Source organism: Puma concolor, chromosome D2 (genome assembly GCF_028749965.1).
Source record: "Puma concolor isolate L17-30 chromosome D2, mPumCon1.1.hap2, whole genome shotgun sequence".
In the NCBI taxonomy this organism is placed as follows: Eukaryota; Metazoa; Chordata; class Mammalia; order Carnivora; family Felidae; genus Puma; species Puma concolor.
This window is the reverse complement of record NC_141677.1, coordinates 72,024,740-72,044,440: the sequence shown is the minus strand read 5'-3', so window position 1 is coordinate 72,044,440 and position 19,701 is coordinate 72,024,740. Positions and strand designations below refer to the sequence as shown.

Below are 19,701 nucleotides of genomic sequence, written 5' to 3'. Positions count from 1 at the left end.
CAGCTTCCTGCATTTCTATTGCAAATCAATGTCTGTCTTCTTCAAAAATAACAAAAAGTAGTATTCATGGGTAGTTGGAATCACCGACACAGTCTGTTTCCGAATCCTTGTAATCCTTAGGGGACTCAAGGGATCATAGAAAAATCTTTTCCCATTTCCTACAAATATATAAAACTGGTCCCAAGATTATAGCTGTCTCTTCTAATTCACTGAAGAGTTTAGACTACGTAGTTAAATTATATATATTTGTTTGTTTGTTAAAGTTTAAAAGCGTTCCATGATTTTAAAACCTGAGGTTTGATGGGCCTGGAAAAATGTCTTTTTATTTAAATGCAAAGACTTATTTAAACAAAATAACAGCGAGGAAGTCAGAAAGTGAAGCATTAACCTGGTACTTGAATGTTCTTCAGATAAAACTGTGGGTGTTGTCTATTAATTGTCTGCTATAAATTAAAATAACGAACAAAACCCCTTACAAAATGCATCGTACATACTCATAGTGGGGTAACTGAGGATAAAGTGGGCTCTATTTTTTCCCTGGGGAGTGAGATTTCATTCTGAGATCCATTTTATACTCTCCAAACTAAGTTTCTTTCAGTATTTTTCTTTGTATTTTTAAATAAGTGTTGCCATCTTCCCCCTCCCCACTTTTCTTCCTCCCTCCCTCCTTCCCTCCTTCCTTCTTTCCTTCCTTCCTCCCTTCCTTCCTTCCTTCCTTCCTTCCTTCCTTCCTTCCTTCCTCCCTTCCTTCCTCTTTCTTTCTTTCTAAAGGGGTTAAACTTCATAGCAGCTTTTGTTCCTACAACCTTCTGTTGGTCTCTAAAACATCTACATCATTAGCCTTTCTCAGAAGACTGTCTCCTGGTCTTTAGAATGAATATTCCACTGCAAAAAAAAGGATAATCAATCTTGACTTTCCTGAGAAAATAGTTTCTTCATCAGAAAGTTCAGTATGAGTCAAAAACTTGATACTCTTCACTTTGGTTTCTTTACAGTCATGAAATATAAAGCTTGCTTAAAAATACAAAGATAAATATTTAAACTTATTTTGGAGAATGCAGAATCGATCCCAGGCTGGAATTTCACTATACTTTCTTGGGGAATCAACTTTATGACAAATATCCTATCCATTTGGGTGTCACAACTTTGCTAGGAAATTACAAATCTTCACATTTGCCTTTTCCTGTGACCTTCCCAACCTAAAATTCTGGGAAAATGGTCTATTTAATCATACAAGAGAAGAAAAACGTTTACTTAAAAGCTGTTTTTATACATTTTTACTTAAGCATAAAAGCAGTGTTCATGCTAACCAGCCATTGGAGAAATCTGTACACACTGATTGTCATCTGTAGGCTGTGATTTACTATTGGAAAACACAAACAAGCTGTGGAAGCCACTTACCTCATTGCAAGTAGGCGACTGATTATTCAAGGAGTTGGTTTTTTTTTTCCCTCCTGCGTTTCTGTGCAAAATTGCAATTGAGCTACCTGGCTGTATCACTTTTTTTTTTTTTTTTAAAGCTACACCATCCCAAATGTTACTTCTTAAGTCAAGTGCAGCAGATGGGATCTTGAAAACATCTCTCAGTAGTCTAGAATACCTTGAATCCGGCTGTGAAAATTTAGGGCAAGTCTGCAGCTCTCAGTAGGTGCATGCCTTATTTGGTCTAGAGGCATTTTGCTATGTTACTGAGTCATGAAAAGCTATTAAAAGAGCTCTATGGGAAACCCAGCCTATATTTTGAACAAAACAAACTGTCTTTTCCATTATCACTGACCCTTTACAGACACGCGGTACGTAATCTTGATTGTGCTTCATTGGTATTTATTGCACATGGACCAATCCCTCACACAGTAGTTAGTTGCACCAGAGTATAAATACTTGGTAAAACACACGGAGGAAATACAATTTACAGGCGGGTGCTAAATTTTACCAGCAGATTCACGTGGGCACTTGGACATAAAAAAATAATGATAAAAATCCTTAAGATAATTATATTTATAATATGGATACAGTTACAGTACCATGATAAGAGTATAAAAATGTATTTTTTCCAACAAATTATTAGCTCAAGAACATAACAGACAACAGAAGTAGAGTTTTGAATTTTATTTTAGTTTTTTAAGATCTGCCCCCTTCCCCTTTAAAAAATATTTGATTTCTTTTTGTGCAAGTCATACCTTCTGTGGACATTACAATTCCTAACACTGTGCAAAATGGGATTTGGAACCACTCTTTGTTTTGTTTGTCGTTGTTGTTGTTTTTGTTTTTGTTTTGTTTTTTTTTTTTTTTTTTTTTTTTTTTACCCATGTGTGCAGTAATCTGAACTGTTTCCTCTTGTTTTTGTTTTTTGTTTTTGTTTTTCTTTTTCTGTCCTGTCTTCAATGGACAGAGTTACATGTCACAGAGGCTCAGCGCCTGGTCCTCCCAACTAATATTGATACATAAATAAGCTGTTTAATATAAACAAGTCTTTCTATCTTGCTGTGCAATTTGCACAGTGTGAGGTAGAAACCCCTCAGCCTGACCACCGAGGCGCGCGGGGACTGCAGGTTTGCCCTACAAACAGAAAGCAAGGTGACGCTTGTTCCAAGAATAGCTTAAAATTTCTTGAAACGTTCCTTTGCATCCATCCTTTCCCTCTGCTTTAAGAACAGGAACCATCATTACTCAGGAATTAACAGGAACTTTCTCTGGAAAGCAAAGGGAACATGTCCTGACAACTGTCATTTCCCCTCCTCTCTCCGGTTGACTGCTCCTGTTCCCGGGAATGGGACGCAAACCCAGTTGATAGACTCCCTGCTTCTCCTTTCTACTACCCAGTCCTCGAAGCAAGTGTCAAAAACCACCTGGAAGTGGGGGTGGGGGGTGGGGGGGGAGACAACCCCCCCAAACGGAAGATGCATCACACGCACACACCAAAGAAAGCCGAAGCACGCACAGAAAAAAAGAACCAAGACAAATCTGCAAGCCACTCTCCCAGCCCTCCCCAAACTTTCCTTTCTGTGCAACGGTCCGCGGCTTTTGCGTTCGCCTTGGAGGATTCAGACCAGCTTTGCGGGCTTTGAGTTCACCTGCTCTGGGGCTTGCGTAAACACGGATCTCTCTCCCCTGGGAAGCCAGTGGGGGCGCCTGGGCGTTCTCGCTCCCGGGGCGCGGGCGGGGGAGGGAGGCGCGGGCGGCGGCCGCGGGACCCTACACCTTGGATTCCGAGGCGCCCGCGGGGCGGCCCGGCTCGTCCAGGCTCGAGTCGCTGTCCGCCGCCGCCGCCCCGCCGTTGCAGCCGGCCCAGGGCTCCAGCAGGCGCGCGGGCGGCGCGGCCCCGACGTCGTCGTCGTCGTCCTCGTCCGAGGCGGCCCCCGGCGACGGCGGCGGCCGGGTCCCCGGCAGGCAGCCGGAGGCGCGCGGCCGGTCGCCGGCGGCCGCGTGGCCCCCGCGGGCGGCCCGGCGCGCGAAGCAGAGCAGGCGCTGGAAGGCCTTGCGGAAGTCGGGGCTGCGGCAGTAGATGATGGGGTTGAAGGCCGAGTTGGCGTAGCCCAGCCAGTTGAAGAAGACGAAGAGGCGGTCGGGCACCAGGTCGCGGTGGAAGGCCTTGACCACGTTAGCCAGGAAGAAGGGCAGCCAGCAGAGCGTGAACACGCCCATGATGATGCCCAGCGTCTTGAGCGCCTTCTGCTCGCGCAGGGCCACGAGGCGCGAGGGCCGCCGCTTGCTGATGCGCCCGTTGGCCAGCGGGGCGGCGGCGGCGGCGGCGGCGGTGGCCGCGGGGCGCGGGGAGCCGGGCGCGGGCGCGGGCGAGGGGGGCCGCGCCGGGCCGCTGAGGAAGCGGCGCTCGCAGCTGTCGATCTTCTTCACCTGCTTCTGGGCCTCGCGGAACACCCGCAGGTACACGAAGGCCATGATGCACAGGGGCACGTAGAAGGACACGACGGACGAGGCGATGGCGTAGGCTCGGTTAGTGACGAAATCGCAGCACTTGGGGTCGTTGTAGCAGCGGCGCGCCTCGTCGCCCTCGGCCCGCCACCAGTGCATGAGGATGGGCAGGAAGGACACCAGGGCCGAGATGGCCCACACGGTGCACACCAGGGCCCGCGCCCGCGCGCGGGTCAGCAGGCTCTGGTAGCGGAAGGGCGACGTGATGGCGAGGTAGCGGTCCAGGGCGATGACACACAGGGTCTCGATGCTGGCCGTCACGCACAGCACATCCACTGAGGTCCAGAGCTCGCAGAAGAAGGAGCCGTACTCCCAGCGGCCCCGCATGACGATGGTGGCCCCGAACGGCACCACCAGCAGCCCCATGACGAGGTCGGCGCTGGCCAGAGACATGATGAAGAGGTTGGTGAGCGTCTGCAGCCGCGGCGTCTTGGCGATGGCCACGATCACCAGGACGTTGCCCGCCACGATGAGCAGCACGATGAGCGCCATCAGCAGGCCTATGCCCGCCGTCCACTGCTGCGACAGCGGCGCGGGGCCCTCGCTGGTCGGGGTCAGCGGCGAGGCGGACGGCGACGCGGGCACCAGCAGTCGCGCCGCCGTGGCCGCGCCGTCGGGGAGTGGCGCGGCCGACGACAGGTTGCAGGGCTCGGAGGCGCCCAGGGCGAGCGCCCCCGCGCCCATGCCGAGCTGCGGAGGCCGGGGGCGGGGGGTGTGGCGGGGCTGGGCCGTGGTTGGGGAACACCCCAGGGGCCCGGGCGGCGGGGCGCGCGGAGGGAGGTCGCGGCCAGGTCAGGGCAGCCGCTGCGCGGGGCCGGAGGCATGGGCGCCGGGCGCCTTCCCCGCCGGAGCCGTGCGCTGTCGCCGCCGCCGCCGCCGCCGCTGCTGCTGGAGCCGCTGCCGCTGCTGGAACAGCCGCCGGGACCTCAGCATGTTTCTGAGCGTGCTGAGCCCGCAGCCCCGGCACCCAGCACCCACCCCACCCCGCTCCCACTCCCCCAAGCCAACCCCCGGGACCTCGCGTCAGGCTCCTGTAGCCAATCCGGGCAAAGGCACGCCCCTATCTTGTTTCCCCCCCCCCCCCACCCCCCGCACCCTCCCACCTCCCGCATCCCCCTCCCACCGGCAGTTCTGCTGCTCGGGGGAGTCCGGGGGCAGATCGCCGCACGAGCGCCGCCCCCGCCCCCGCCGGTTCCTGCGGGCGCGCCCTTCCCGCGCTCGCGGGTTCCGGGGCCCCGTGCCCTTCTACCCCACCACTGCGCCCGGCTCCCACCCCCGTCCCCGCCGCTCCCCGAAGCTCCCACTCTCTCCCGCAGTCCGCCCCCTCCCGCGCCCTTTCTGCCTCTGGCGTTTGGCTCCCTCCTTGCGCCCCCGCTCCACCGGCATCCTCTCCACCTCCAGTGCCCAGGTTCCCTGCCGAGCCGAGCGCGTGTTCGCCTTAGCGGGGAGGGGACCTCGGCGTTCTCCCAGCGCCGGAGCGCCTCGGACAGTCTGTCCGCTGGGGTTGGAGGAGTTCGGCTGCCGGGTTGTTTCTCGGATCCGGCAGCCTTGCAGAGTGTGTTGTAAAACCCTTCCCCCGTCAAGAGGGGACCCAGCCAGCCTGCGTCCTGCCAGCTCGGGGGACCGGAGGCGGGTGTCAGTGGTTAGAGGAAAACTTTCCAGCCGAGCGCCTTGCCGCCTTGCCGGAGCAAACCTGGCATCTGTCAAGAACGCTCTCTGTGCGCTCTTCCTGCAAGGAGCTTCTGTTCCAGTGCAGTAGACGCAGAAGGCAAGCGAAGGTTTGTGCATCTGAACAGCTAACGCTGAGGACCAGTTGGAAAATCACAGGCTCCTCAGCCCCAGCTAATTACTACGTGAGTATGACGCCACGGTGTGTGTCGATATTAAAAAGAGAGGCTCAGGGAAACACAAGTGTGAACGTAGAGTAAATGACACCGCCAAGAACAAGGAACACATTTGATTGCATTTCAGACTCTCCACGTTCAGTGATAACACCTATATTTTGTGTTTTATTACTCACATGGTTTTATATTTTGAGCTGGGTCACTGCAAACAAAAAGGTGCTGTTCGTTTTGGTTGACGTCATGAGCTGACATTTCAAATTCCTCGCGCTCTGCTTGCCTGTTTTCTCCTTTGCCCAAGTTCCCAGATTCTCAAAACTCTAGGATTAGTTTTGGAGGGATGAGAGGAGAAAATATGTAAATACTCAGGAGGGTTAATATCCTATAGCGTTTAAAGTTCTATCCCTGGTTTTCCAGTCGGCCAATGAATCAGTTTGAAATTGGTGAGTTGTTAGCCCAGCTGTGGGTGGATTCTATGTAGGGAACAGCCACCATGAACACAGTGTAACAGTGGGACTGCAAGCCCCCTCTCTGTTCTGGCCATGGTGACGTCCTCAGCTCAGCCTTGAAAATAAAAAGCCTTTAATGGAATCCTTGAGAAGTAAACAGCTTCTAAATACCCATGTAAGGGTGCCTGAAAACGTTATACAATGCTCACACTGGGTATCTTCCTAGCACTGGAAGAAAAAGAATACAGTCTGGAAGGAACCCCAACATCTGGACCAAACTCAAATTCTTACCTTGCAGAGAGAGACTGAATTTCACAGCACCACCAGTCAGGAGCTTAAAAGCAATGCTGATTCAGTTTATAAAGTCAAGCAGTTTTAACTACCTTCTCTTAAATCCAAATGTAAATTTGCTTTAGGCCCAAACTGAATAGTCAATCAGTGTTTCAGGGCGGGTGGGTGTGGGTGATTTGTTTATTCACCCTTTTGCGCCAGGACTTGGCAGCCTAGTTCTGCCAAGTTGGGAAGGTTGAGAAGGGGGAACAAGGAAAGGGGGAGGGCTAGAAAGAGGGGAGGGACAGGGACGGCACCCTGAGTTCAGAGTAAGCTCACGAGAGCCTTAGTTACCTGTCACTGCAAACTTGTCTCCCCTTCAGGCTTCCTTCTGTTCCCTCCTCCCTCGAAAGACAGCCTCAAAATAGCCGAGGGGTGGGAAAGAGTTGAATCTGACGCAGCCCAGGAAAGGGGTTCTGAGTGCCCGGCCATGGAGTGAGGTGTAGGGAATGTGGGAGGAGGCCTTCTATCCTGCTCCATCTTCTGTCAAGAGGTGTTACTGGAATACTGTGTGCCAAGCTTAAGTGCCCATGATGGGCCAGGGGATTGCATTTCTGTGAGCGATAAAGCCAGAACATGGAGAGGTTCAGTACAGAGGCCTGGATGCCAGTAACGTTACCATAGGTGTAAATATCTATGTATTTGCATGCATAGATATTATGGATAGATACATGTATTTGTGTATGTACGTACACGTGTAAACATACCATGTATTTGAGCGTGAGATTTGACTTGCCACAAAACTCTCCTGAAACTTTTTTTTCCTGTTAAATCAGAGATATGTCAAATTTCCCCAAATTTCTGGATAATAAATACATTAAATCACAAATATTCAAAACCAGAAGTTCATTAAAAAAATTTTTTTTAATGTTTATTTATTTTTGAGACAGAGAGACAGAGCATGAACGGGGAAGGGTCAGAGAGAGAGGGAGACACAGAATCCAAAGTGGGCTCCAGGCTCTGAGCTGTCAGCACGGAGCCTGATGCGGGGCTCGAACTCACAGACCGTGTGATTATGACCTGAGCTGAGGTCCGACGCTCAACCGACTGAGCCACCCAGGTGCCCCAAAACCAGAAGGTTATTTTAATAGGAGTTCCAACATAGAGCTGCAGGCGTAAAGGGGTCCCTGGCATTTTGAGGCTTTCTTTCAGTTATACTTATGGAAAAGTTTGAAATAGTCTGTGCTCAACTAGAGTTGGCTTTCTTTTTTTTTTTTTAAGTTTAAAATTTTTTTTTATTTTAATGTTTGCTTATTTTTGATGGAGAAGGACTGGATATGATTGGGAGAGGGGCAGAGAGAGAGGGAGACTCAGAAACCGAAGCAGGCTCCAGGCTCTGAGCTATCAGCACAGAGCCCAATGCGGGGATCAAACCCATGATCTGTGGGACCATGACCTGAGCTGAAGTCTGCCGCTCAACTGACTGACCCACCCAGGCACCCCGGAGTTAGCTTTCTTTTAAATAACATGTTCTCAGATCTCCTTTAAATCCTACATTCCATGACGCTTTTGGGGGGACCTTTTTGAGCTAACTTTCTTTTTGCCCTTAGAGGAGGATATAGATTAAGAAGAAAAGGTACAACATATCCCCTTATACAGGTATCACATGTTGCAAATTCAAAATGAAACTCCGCCACGTCCCCATTCCCTCCTGGAGATTGCAGAAAGGAATCAGTTCTTAGGAACCCACTGATTGGACAGTAGTTTACAAAACAACAGAAAGCTCCAAAGATAAATGCTGATAAGCACGTGGAGAGGTAGTAGGCTTCTTCCCCCTCCCATTTCCTACCCCCACCTCTGTTGCATCCCTCTCGCATCGTTCCATATCTGAATGTGCCACGGTTTCCCTTTGATCTCCCAGTCTCTGTATCTCCCTGCTCCATTTAATCTGGGATACCATAGCTAAGTTAATATTTCTAAAATGCTGCTTTGAAGCAAGATGCTTTTGTGTTCAGAAACCTTAACTCCTCAACTTGGCATTTAAAAGTCCAGTTCCAAATGGCCTTTCTAGAATTATCTTGTCCCTGTCACCCTAACTTGCAGTTCTGTGTTCTTTTTCCTTTTTGGATCTGTACTCTTCATCTTTTTCTTTTCTTTTCTTTTTTCTTTTTTGCATCTGTGGTCTTTCTCATTCTTATGGGGTTCTTTCCACTAAGAATCTCCTCCTTCATGTCCATTTCAATGGATTCAGTATTCAAGATTTGGCTGGTATGTTTTTTATTTATTTATTTTACAGTCATCCCTGCCCACTGTTTCTGGAAATGATCCCTCCTTCCTCCACCTACAGTAATTACTTTGCTAATTGCATTTCACAAGGCAATTAACAATATATCGCCTTTCGACACCTCATATTGTTTTCCTAATTTTCATCTGTTTTTCTTTTCTCTTCTCATATGGATTGTAAGCTCTAGAGCCAGAACTGTCCCATAGTTTTTATATTTCCCATGTTCATTCATATTTACTTAATTCCCATTAAGCTTTGAGTCATAAATAGTTAATGTTTAATTAATTAAAATCTCATTTTTACTAGTATGGAGACATAATTGAGTGTTTTTGGAGTTACGGTCTTCCCTCATGCTTAGAATTTACAGTAAAAATTCATATTCCTATAGTCCAGTCCACTTTTTCATGTAAGCATTACAAACTATAAAATTCAAGGTAGGCTCAGGAGATAAATAAATCTATATCATACTCAGTAATGAATAAAGTGGGACACACGTCATGGGTTTTCGAAAGGGGTCACATAAGTCCGCATCGATGAAAAGCACAACCTAATCTTCATAAATATTTCAGGTGAATGACCTTTTTCCTCAGCTTTCATTTGTGATACCATATATACAGGCATTTCTGCTCTGTGAGGATAGCTGATGACTGGAATCTCATTTCAAGTTCTAGATTGAATTAAAGGTCTGCCCAGGAGTGATTGGTAGTATTTACCCCCACCTGTGGTTGTCAGCCATGAGCTTGGCTAACACGTTTCCATTCTTGCGTTGAGTTTTGACTCTTTTGATAAAAATAAGAGTTAATAGCCCAACTGGACAACTGCTGGGATGTGGGCCAAAGGACATCTTGGGGGGGAATTTCCAAGCGAAGCCCCAAGAAGTGTATCAAACCGGTAAGTTAGCAAAATTTGCCTTGAGGCTGATGGTAAATGGTGGGATTTGTTAATCAGAACTCAAGCGGCTGTTTCAGAGGAAAGATACACAACTTTTCCCATAAAGCAAAACTGCTAAAACAGTCACTCAGGGCTAACTAACCAAAGAACAGCCTGCACCCGTGGCTGGCACTTAAGGTCATATGCTGGGTTGGCAGCCACAATTTACACAGGGGCAAGCAACTCCATCCATTGTGATAAGAACGAGGACAGTGTAATCACTGCAAAGCCTGGACTGTTTGGAAAATTCAAAAGCTCTCCTCTCTCCCACTTCCTCCCTCTTTCCCACCTCCTCCTCTTCCTGGTGTGTCCAATGACTACACTGAGCAACGCTAGAGCCAATAAAAATATTTTTCAAAATTTGGCTGTACTGGCAAGTGTTCCGACCCGGGAGGCAGAAGATCCAGGTTTGTATCCTGGCTTTGTCACTTTTCGGTTTGACCTTCTGCAGTGGCTTCATCTTTAAAATGGATTTACCGTCGGTTCATGGTAAATGTATGTGAATGTATGCGAAAGCTTCTTGAAATCTCACATAGCACCGTGTGTTTGTAACACGTCAAATGCCATCTGATCCAATCCTCATGACATTTCAGCACATGAAAGGGGTCAGTTTGCTCGTATGAGAAGTCCATTCAGTTAAATAAGCTTCTCTTTATCAGTTGGGCTCTTTTCTCGCACCAGACATTAATATGACTCAGAGGCTGGATCAGAGTGAAGTGTGTTTAAATGCTTTTATCTTTGCTAAATTATCTTTTTAAAAAAAGTCCCCCCCCTTTTCTTGTGTGCCCTTCCCTAGTACATGCCCTATTTTATTTTTTTAAAGGTAGTTGTTTATTTGAGTCCCTGAAATAAATTCCTTTAAAGTATTTCGGTGGTGAAATATTAGAAGTAAAGGAAGGATTTTTTCCCTCAAGTCATCTACTTAGTGCCATGACTAGTAACTTAAAAAAAAAAAAAAAAGAGGAAGGCAGTGCAATATAAAACTAAAGCCAACTTTAAAAAATTCTGTTCTTGGGGCACCTGGGTGGCTCAGTTGGGTAAACGTCCCGACACTTGATTTTGGCTCAGGTCATGATCTCATGGTTGGTGGGTTCGAGCCCCGTGTCAGGCTCTGTGCTGACAGCACGGAGCCTGCTTGGGATTCTCTCTCCCTCTCTCTCTGAACCCCCCTGGCTTGCTCTCTCTCCCTGTCTCTCAATAAACAAACACACAAACAAACAAATAATTTAACAAATCTGGTTTTATTCCATTATATTACAAATAAAAATGGATTGCTCGTCAGCTGAAATCTTACCTTTAGGTGCCCCTGGCACCAGGAATATCATTGCTGCACATGAAGAACATTTGGCTGGGAGTCGTCCTTCAGTGTGCCCGAGTCCAGAGCCTCTGGTGACTGCAAGCTGTACTAATTATTGAAAACTCTAGATTTTATTTTAACAGAATCTTACCATGTCCCGGATAAAACGATTATGTTGTACCAAACTAAGGAGTTTGTAGCACCAAGAATCCCCTAATACCTGTGTTAAGCTTCTGAAGAGGAGGAAAGATCCCTTTTAAACATTTTAGCTCCCGTTTATTCTGGCCATGTAGTTGGTCCTTCATAAATTCCTGTGGGATAGAGGAACCACTTAAAAGCTTGTGTCTAGTAGATTCTCCCAAATAAAAGAAGACAATGTCTTTTCCTTTCACCCATGGAACATGGCATCTGGGTCACCCAACCGAATGGGATTGCCAATGGGAACCAGTGGAAGAAGCTGGTTGTCTGCTCAGCCTCTGGATGGTAGACCAAATCATTTACATTTCTTTCTCTCCATTCAGTACTTTGAGTAGACCAAACAGGTATTTTCTTTCATATGTGTTTTCACTTCTTTGCATTGTATAGCTATTTTTCTAGTTAACTTACTCATTATGCATGTACTATATAAAAGCCCATCCAGAACCACTCACTATATAGAGGCGTGTCAGGTCCTATGCCTTGGAAGGGGCGAGTCTGAAGACACTCGTGAGACCGTGTTGCTGCTACTTGGATTTTGATTACCAGTGTGGTCAGACTTCGTGCTTTGAAAATACACATCAACCTTAGATATGCCATTTGTTTTCCACAATGCCTCAGCTTTGCAGCCCCTTGAATAAAACCTGTTAGAGACTTTCATCCTATGGTAGATTTCTGTTTCTAGAGCATTATCCCCTAATTAAATGTTGTGGGGGCAGTGCCTTTCTTTGTAAACCCCTTCTAAATAGAAATTACTTTTTACCCTGGCGGAGAAATTATTGGATTTCCTTTCTCCCCATTTTAATCTGGAGAAACTGAAGCATAAGAGGGAGACATGCTTAAGATTTCAAGGAAAGGGAAAGGGAGTTCTTGACTTTCCTGCCTCCTGATCTAATCTTTAATTACCAGAGCCTGCATCCTTAACAGATTTTGGCTCACCTCTGGCTACTTGTCAGCGTAATTCAATTGCATGATATATTTGGGGCCTGGAGCAGGTCATGGAGTAATTTTTGGAGTACAAAGCCCTGAACAAGTGAAGAGATTCTATCATGCAATGTTTATTTGTATTGTTCAATTGGTTTAAGTATAATAGGTCTGGAAGAATAATCATATTTAGCCACACAAATGAAATTCTCATTGTGAGTACATTTCAGTGTGAATTTCCAAAACTGCCACATGAATGCTAACTCTGAAGACAAAAGAACACCAAAGAAAAGCCAAGCAATTAAGCAATTTGGCTTTATTGTTTTGTTTGTTTTTAAATCTGTAACTGGAAAAAGATTTCACGGAAGACTCTTGCTGAGAATGAAAGACTCAAAAAGTTGTGACAACCTTGGGGATTTTATTTAAGAGTCTAGATAAAGCTGCTTGGGAGTTGGGAACAGAAAATGAAAAACAAAGCTGAACGTGCTTGGCCATTCTGCATCCTTTTCCAAACCAGGTGGAGCTGTGAGGGTCTCTGAAATGCCTGGAGAAGGCACTAAAAGGGTATTGGCATCGTTTTGAAAATATCTCTTTACTTATCCTGCAAATGTCTGAAGTGACGATTTTACTCTGACTTGTCATCATCTCCATCACGCTACCTGGTTTTTCTTTCTCCTGCTGCTGACTACTCTGTGGCAGCATTTTTCACATCGCCCTTCTCCCCACCCCATTACTAATTTATTGTGTGCCTTTTCGTAGCTATCTTGTGGATCACAATATTGTCTTGGCTTATAAAATTCCCATGCATATATCCTCCTATGTATAGTTTTCATAAATCCTCATCTGGGAAGTGACTTAGAATGAAAGTAATTTATTAAGTAAGTTAAAAGGCCACAGTTAACCTTGCAAAAAAAATCATGGGGCGCCTGGGTGGCGCAGTCGGTTAAGCGTCTGACTTCAGCCAGGTCACGATCTCGCGGTCCGTGAGTTCGAGCCCCGCGTCAGGCTCTGGGCTGACAGCTCAGAGCCTGGAGCCTGTTTCCGATTCTGTGTCTCCCTCTCTCTCTGCCCCTCCCCCGTTCATGCTCTGTCTCTCTCTGTCCCAAAAAATAAATAAACGTTGAAAAAAAAATCATGCTCGGTATTTTATAGCGTAGCCGGGCTGGATGGGACAGTCTGAAAATATCCCTGGCCTATGCAGTTTTGTTTCAGAATGCTTTTTATTACATAATTTCAAATTATGGCATTTAAGCAAGATTATGCTAATTTTAGTGATTCTTTTTTTCAAATGTTTATTTATTTTTGAGAGAGAGAGAGAGAGAGAGCACGCTTGTGCACACGAGTGGGGGAGGGGCAGAGAGAGCGGGAGAGAGAATCCCAAGCAGGCCCCGTGCTGTCAGCACAAGAACCCAACAGGAGGCTCCAGCTCATGAACTGGGAGATCTTGACCTGAGCGGAAACCAGGAGTTGGATGCTAAACTGACTGACCCACCCAGGTGCCCCAAATTTTGGTGATTAGTTTCGACATTTACCTCTCTCTATACCCTAATGATTAAGAATGCGGGCTCTGGAATCAGACTGCCTGGGTGAAAATCCAGGTTCTGCCACTTAGCAGCTGGATGACTCGGAACAAGTTGTTTGAACACCTCCGGCCTCCGTTTCGTCGTCCGTTTAATGGAAATAACAATGTCCCCCCTACTCAGGCGCTGTCTGGAAGGAGTCAATAAGATAGGGCATAAAGGCATCTGTCCTAGTGCTTGGCTTCTCGTAAATACTTAATAAACATTGGTGCTTTTTTTCTTTTCTTCCCCATGTTTTGTTTTTAACACCAGCTCCAGCAGCACCGCTATAGGCCACGACATAAAGCAGAAAACTCTTCGTTTTATGCAAAACCAAGGGTGGCAAAGAAGGCAGCTTCCAACGAGTGGAAATTGGATAATTGAATCAATGTGTTCTTTTTTAAAAGCGAGAGGATGTAGTAAAGTATCTAATTTGGTAAGTACTCTTTTGGTTTCAAAGGCAAGTTGATTCCTTTGTGGTCATTTAATCTGATTATCGTTCCTCTTGGGGAATTAGCATTTCCTAAACTAATTTTGCATCATGGAAAGGTCATTCCAGAGAGAGTTCCATCCTATGGTATAGCCATATTCCAAGTATATGAAACCGACAATGACAAAAGAAAGCCCCACTGGGCTCTTGCGAGAGAAGTCTATTTCCCTGGAGAGTATTGATCCAAGCTGCTGCTTTTCATGGTGTAAATTCCTAAGACCTCAAGGAGGCTGGAAAATTCTCTGGTGACCTGCTTTGTGTCCATGCAGCCAAGCCCTGCACTTATCCGAGTATAAGGGGTCTCACTATATCATCCCTTGCTGGAAGAGAAGTCAGCAACAAAGGAAGTTTTCCCAAGTCTCTGAGGTTCAGCCCCTAGGAGAGTCTTTCAGATCCTAACTCGGAACTCTTAATTTTATTTCAGACACAGTTTCAATGCCTTGTTTTTCCGGATTCTGTTCTTTCGTAACAGACTGGGAGAAACAAACCGGAGCGAAGGAGTAAGACAGGTGCAGGGGGCGGGCAGAGAGGACATCTGGGAACTTTCTGTGAGAAAACAGGGACGCGAGTGATGCCATTTACTGCAGAGACAGTGTTCTGTACCCCATAGTCACCTGATGATCCCACATCATTTAGAAGGTTTAGATTGTGTCTCTTAAACCGTCCTCGGCTTAAGAAACACAGTGTGTGCGGTGCCTGGCTGGCTCAGTCGGTTAGGAGTCCGACTCTTGGTTTCAGCTCAGGTCATGATCTCACAGTTTGTGAGTTTGAGACCTGCACTGGGCTCTGTGCTGACATCACGGAGCCTGCTTGGGATTTTCTCTCACCCTCTCTCTCTGCTCTTCTCCTGCTCTCTCTCTCTTTCACTCTCAAAATAAATAAGTAAACTTAAAAAAAAAAAAAAGAAATGCAGTGTGCATCTTAGAAATATGTTTATTAAGAAATAGTACTATGAAAATTTTGGAACTTCTTTTCCGGAACACTTTCATTATTTAGAAAATGAATTTATATGGATTGTTTCGTTCTCCAACGATGCTGGATCGGTGAGGTGTGAATTAGACGGTTAGAAGTCCAAAATCAAGGTGCCAGTTGGTTTGTTCTGAGGGCTGTGAGAAAAGGGTCTATCCGGGGCCTCTCCCCTTGGCTTATGGCTGGCCGTCTTCCTTCTGTGCTGGTCTGTGTCCAAATTTCTCCTTTTGATAAGGACACCGGTCATATTGAATTAGACCCATCTTAATGGCCTTATTTTGTCTTCATTACCTCTGTAAAGATCACGTTTGAAGATCCAAATAAGGTCACATTCTGAGAGACTAAGGGAGTCCCGAGACTCCAACACGTGTTTTTTTCTGGGGGCGGGGAGGGACGCATTCAACCCATAACAAGACGTTACTCACGCGTAAGAAAGTTTGACACCTTATGTCCCGGAATTCATATTATGTTTTCTAGGACTGAGGGCAAGCAGAATGGCTTCTCATGTTTCACACTAAAGATGGCCCCCCAGATAAGTGACACACAGACCCTGGTGAGAACAGTCACCTTTGCTGTAGGATTACAACCGGGCACAAAGTCATGAATGCCACAGGCTGACTGTGGTCAGATCAAGACGTCATGTATGCTGAGTAAGTAGCCTGGGTCTTCATTCAGAAGGGGAGGGGTGTGTGTAAGCCACATCCCTGTCAGTGTGTGCTTACAGTAGGGTTAAATGGGCTGTCCTTTTATAGCTGTCATTACAAACCAAGAAACCCCACTGTTGTCTTGCAAGTGAAATAGAAAAATTCAGGTTCACGTTAATAATTCCCGCTCGAGGAGAAAAACCAGCTGATCCAACTGGTTGATCGTACAGACTACTTTTCAGCAGGTTGCTCTGACATTGTGTGGACCCACAGTTGGGCTTGCCAGCTGCAACATGGGTGTTATTATTATTATTAATTTTTTTTTCTGAACCAGAACTAGCATAACGGCGATTGACTGGGTTGGAGAGATACAACAAACCTTTATAGCTGAAGAACAAAACTGGCCTTTGAGGCAAGATAAACCCAGGTTCTCTCTCCTATGGAATCCACTGAAAAACAGGATTTTTCTGACCTCGAAGTAATGATTTTGATGGAGGTGATTCAGATCCTAAAATATTGGCAAGCAGGGGTCTGACTAAGAAATAACTCCCTTCAGTATATTGATTGAGATTTATGATGAAATCTGAGGCTCACGAGCATCTTAATTTTATCCATCCCTAAGTGGTACATCTAACTGTCCTCTGTGGACACAGCTGGTAATGTTTTAACCTGTGCATGGCCACAGACCGAATGAACATGACTTTTATGCCCCCAATCCAAACACCAAAAAACTCCACCTGATTAAGTTCTAAGAACCCAATCTGATCATTTGTGTTGCCGTTTGATATTAAAGAATGGCTCTCAGCTGTCCTGGATGCCTCTGCTACAGGGGCCGAATATGGAACCGGATGCCTAAGTGTAAACATCTGAGGATCTCTCTTAGTATAAAATCCAAGGATCTCTCTAACACAGTGTGAAAGCCGAGGATCTCTCTAACATAGTATGACATTCTGTGTTGCAGGGATGCCAAGTCCTCCTTGCAGATAAATTTGCTACGTGCGTGCTGTGTAAACAGCATGAATTTAGATGTATATGAAACAGTATGTTTAAAAATGTCACATTGAAGCGTTGTTAATGACGAGATTAAGTGGAACAATCTTACATAAGCTTGTACTTAAAGAAAAGCTCAAATCTGTGCATCTAAGTATTATTTAGTCATCTGCTTGTGCAACTATATTTTTAACTTAATGTATGATGAACAAATAGTCTTTCCGCACTCCCAGGCTGTGTTACTGCAGTGTGCTTTATTTTCTTCTCAGTTTCCTTCAGAGCACATTACAGAGAACTTTCTTTGGAAACTCCATAAAGTTAACAGCATCCGTCAGAAAGCACCAAACCAACCAAAATTAAAGATGTAGAATACAATGAGAGGGCATGTGCATTCTTTCCAGAGCCATGTAACAGAAACCTAGATCTATGTCACATTCTCTTTTATTCTTTTTCTTTTTTTTTCCTATTTCTTTTTATCTTTACTAAAAACATTGTCTGTGGCCATGTAAAATGTCTGCCATCACTCCTGAGTGACCAAGAATCTTTATGAATTTTTAAAAAATTTTTAACGTTTATTCATTTTTGAGAGAAGGAGAGAGACAGAGTATGAGTGGGGGTGGGGCAGAGAGAGAGGGTGACACAGAATCCGAAGCAGGCTCCAGGCTCTGAGCTGGCAGCCCAGAGCCTGATGCAGGGTTTGAACCCATGGACTGCGAGATCATGACCTGAGCCGAAGTCAGACCCTTAACCGACTGAGCCACCCAGGCGCCCCTGGAATCTTTATACTTTTGTTAATTGAAGTATTGTTATTGTCACCGTATTAATGGTAATATACAGCTGTAAAAATCCACTTGCCATGGGATGTAGGATAGGAAGTCTGTATGGAAGACTTGGACCCTGTCTTCAAGAAGTTATCTTTAGAGAGTTTCCTTTTCTTCCTTCCTTCCTTCCTTCCTTCCTTCCTTCTTCCCTCCCTCCCTCCCTCCCTCCCTCCCTCCCTCCCTCCCTTCCTTCATCCCTCCCTCCCATCTTTTCCTTTCTCTCCTTCTAACTTCATTGAGGAATAACGAACAAATACAATAGTACATACATTCGAAGTATACAATGTGATGATTTGATATACATATACATTATAGAATGATCACCGAGGTCAACCCGTCTGTCACTTCATATAGTTACCATAGTTAATTAACTCTTTTCTATTTTGTGGTCAGAATGCTCCTATTCTCTGTTTCCATGAAACTTTGTTATCGTTTTGTTTTGTTTTAGATTCTATAGTATTTGTCTTTCTCTGTCAAGTTTATTTCAGAGAATAGTGCCTTCCAGATTTATCCATGTTGTCACAAATGGCAGAATTTCCTTCTTTTGTCGCAGCTAGATACTGTTCCGTTGTATCTATACACCCCATTTGCTTTATCTCTTCGTCTGTCAAAGGACATTTGAGTTGTTTCTACATCTTGGCTGTTGTGAAAAGTTGCAATGAACATGAGAGTGCAGATATCTCTTTGAGGTCCTGATTTTCCCACAAGTGGGATTGCTGAATGTTTATGGTAGTTCTGGTTTCAGTTTTGTGAGGAACCTCCATACTTTTTTCCATTATGGCTTTGCCAATTTATATTCCCACCAACGGTGCACGAGCATTCCCTTTCCTCCACACCCTCACCAACATTTGTTATCCCTTGTCTTTTTCATAAGAGCCATCCTAGCAGGTGTGAGGTGATATCTCAGTGTGGTTCTGATTTGCATCTCCCTGATGACGAGTGATGGGTGTCACTCGTGATTGGTCAGAACCAGTGACTGAACACCAGACACCGTGCTAAGGGTGTCATTTGCAATATCCCATTTACTTCTAGTAACAGCCTTGTCGGGTATCATGTTTGCTTTGTACAGGAGGAAATTGAGGCTCAGAGAAGTTGAGCGATTTGCTCCAAGTTTCACAACTAATAAATCAGGGAGCAGGACTTCCAACCCAGGTCTGTGTGACGCCCCAGCCAGAGCTCTTGACCTCTCTAAAATAATGCCTCATTTTTATTTTTTTCCTGAAAAAATTATTTTTTATTTTTTTCTTGAAGCAGCTTCATTTTCTGAAACTAAGATCCAAATTCAAGTGATTTAAGAAAATCTTAAGTGAATACTATGCAACAACATCGTGTGAATTTTTTCTGTGTTTAGCTTTTGTAAAAACTTTATTTATAAGGACGTTTTCCATGAATGCACAGGGCCGGTTCTCCATGAGTTTCCAAATTCTGCCTGTTTGGCATTTCCTCTCTTCTGCTGTTACCATGTTAGGTCTGCCTCTCAGCTTCCTGGAGAGTCAATAATTATGCCCTTCTATTTTTAAAAATTAAATTGTATTAAATTTGTGGGGTTTTTCTTCAAATTTTTGTTTAAATTCTAGTTAGTTAACAGACAGTGTAATATTGGTTTTGGGAATAGACTTTAGTAATTCATCATTTACATACAACACCCAGTGCTCATCATGACAAGGACCCTCCTTAATGCCCATCCCCCATTTAGCCCATCCTCCGCCCACCTCCCCTCCATCAGTCCTCAGTTTGTTAGTTTTTCCATATCATGAAGAGTCTCTTGTGTTTTGCTTCCCTCTCTTTTTTCCCTTTCCATATGTTTATCTATTTTTTTCTTAAATTCCACATATGAGTGAAATTATATGGTATATGTCTTTCTCTGACTTATTTCACTTAGCATAATATGCTCTAGTTCCATCCATGTTGTTACAAATGGCAAGATTTCATTCTTTTTCATGGCCGAGTAATATTCCATTGTATGTATGTATGTGTGTGTATATATATCTCACATCTTCTTTATCCATTAAACAGTTGATGGACATTTGGGCTCTCTCCATAGTCTGGCCATTATTGAAAATGCTACTAGAAACACTGGGGTGCATGTGCTCCTTCTAATCTGT

At 45.4% G+C, this 19,701-nt stretch overlaps 1 protein-coding gene and 1 long non-coding RNA gene across 7 annotated transcripts in view; one reads left to right on the top strand and one right to left on the bottom strand.

Moving 5' to 3' along the window:
- Positions 1-1,807: 1,807 nt before the first annotated feature.
- Positions 1,808-4,934, bottom strand: ADRB1 (adrenoceptor beta 1). The gene has a single exon (XM_086680930.1). The coding sequence runs from the start codon at positions 4,615-4,617 to the stop codon at positions 3,196-3,198; it is 1,422 nt and encodes a 473-aa protein (XP_086537056.1). The 5' UTR covers positions 4,618-4,934; the 3' UTR covers positions 1,808-3,195.
- Positions 4,935-5,413: 479 nt separating this feature from the next.
- LOC147576178 (uncharacterized) overlaps positions 5,414-19,701 on the top strand; it is a 147,834-nt gene continuing 133,546 nt past the window's right edge. For 5 of the 6 annotated variants that reach the window (XR_015241846.1, XR_015241843.1, XR_015241845.1 and 2 more), the window contains exons 1-3: positions 5,414-5,786; positions 13,956-14,118; positions 15,619-15,791. This is a non-coding gene — a long non-coding RNA (uncharacterized LOC147576178). Of the gene's footprint in view, positions 5,787-13,955; positions 14,119-15,618; positions 15,792-16,119; positions 17,151-19,701 lie in introns of those variants that run through there. The other variant, XR_015241844.1, reaches the window with a different exon arrangement.

Bases quoted from the DNA above. Each gene is read 5' to 3' on its own strand.
- ADRB1 (XM_086680930.1), bottom strand. From the start codon at position 4,617: ATGGGCGCGGGGGCGCTCGCCCTGGGCGCCTCCGAGCCCTGCAACCTG.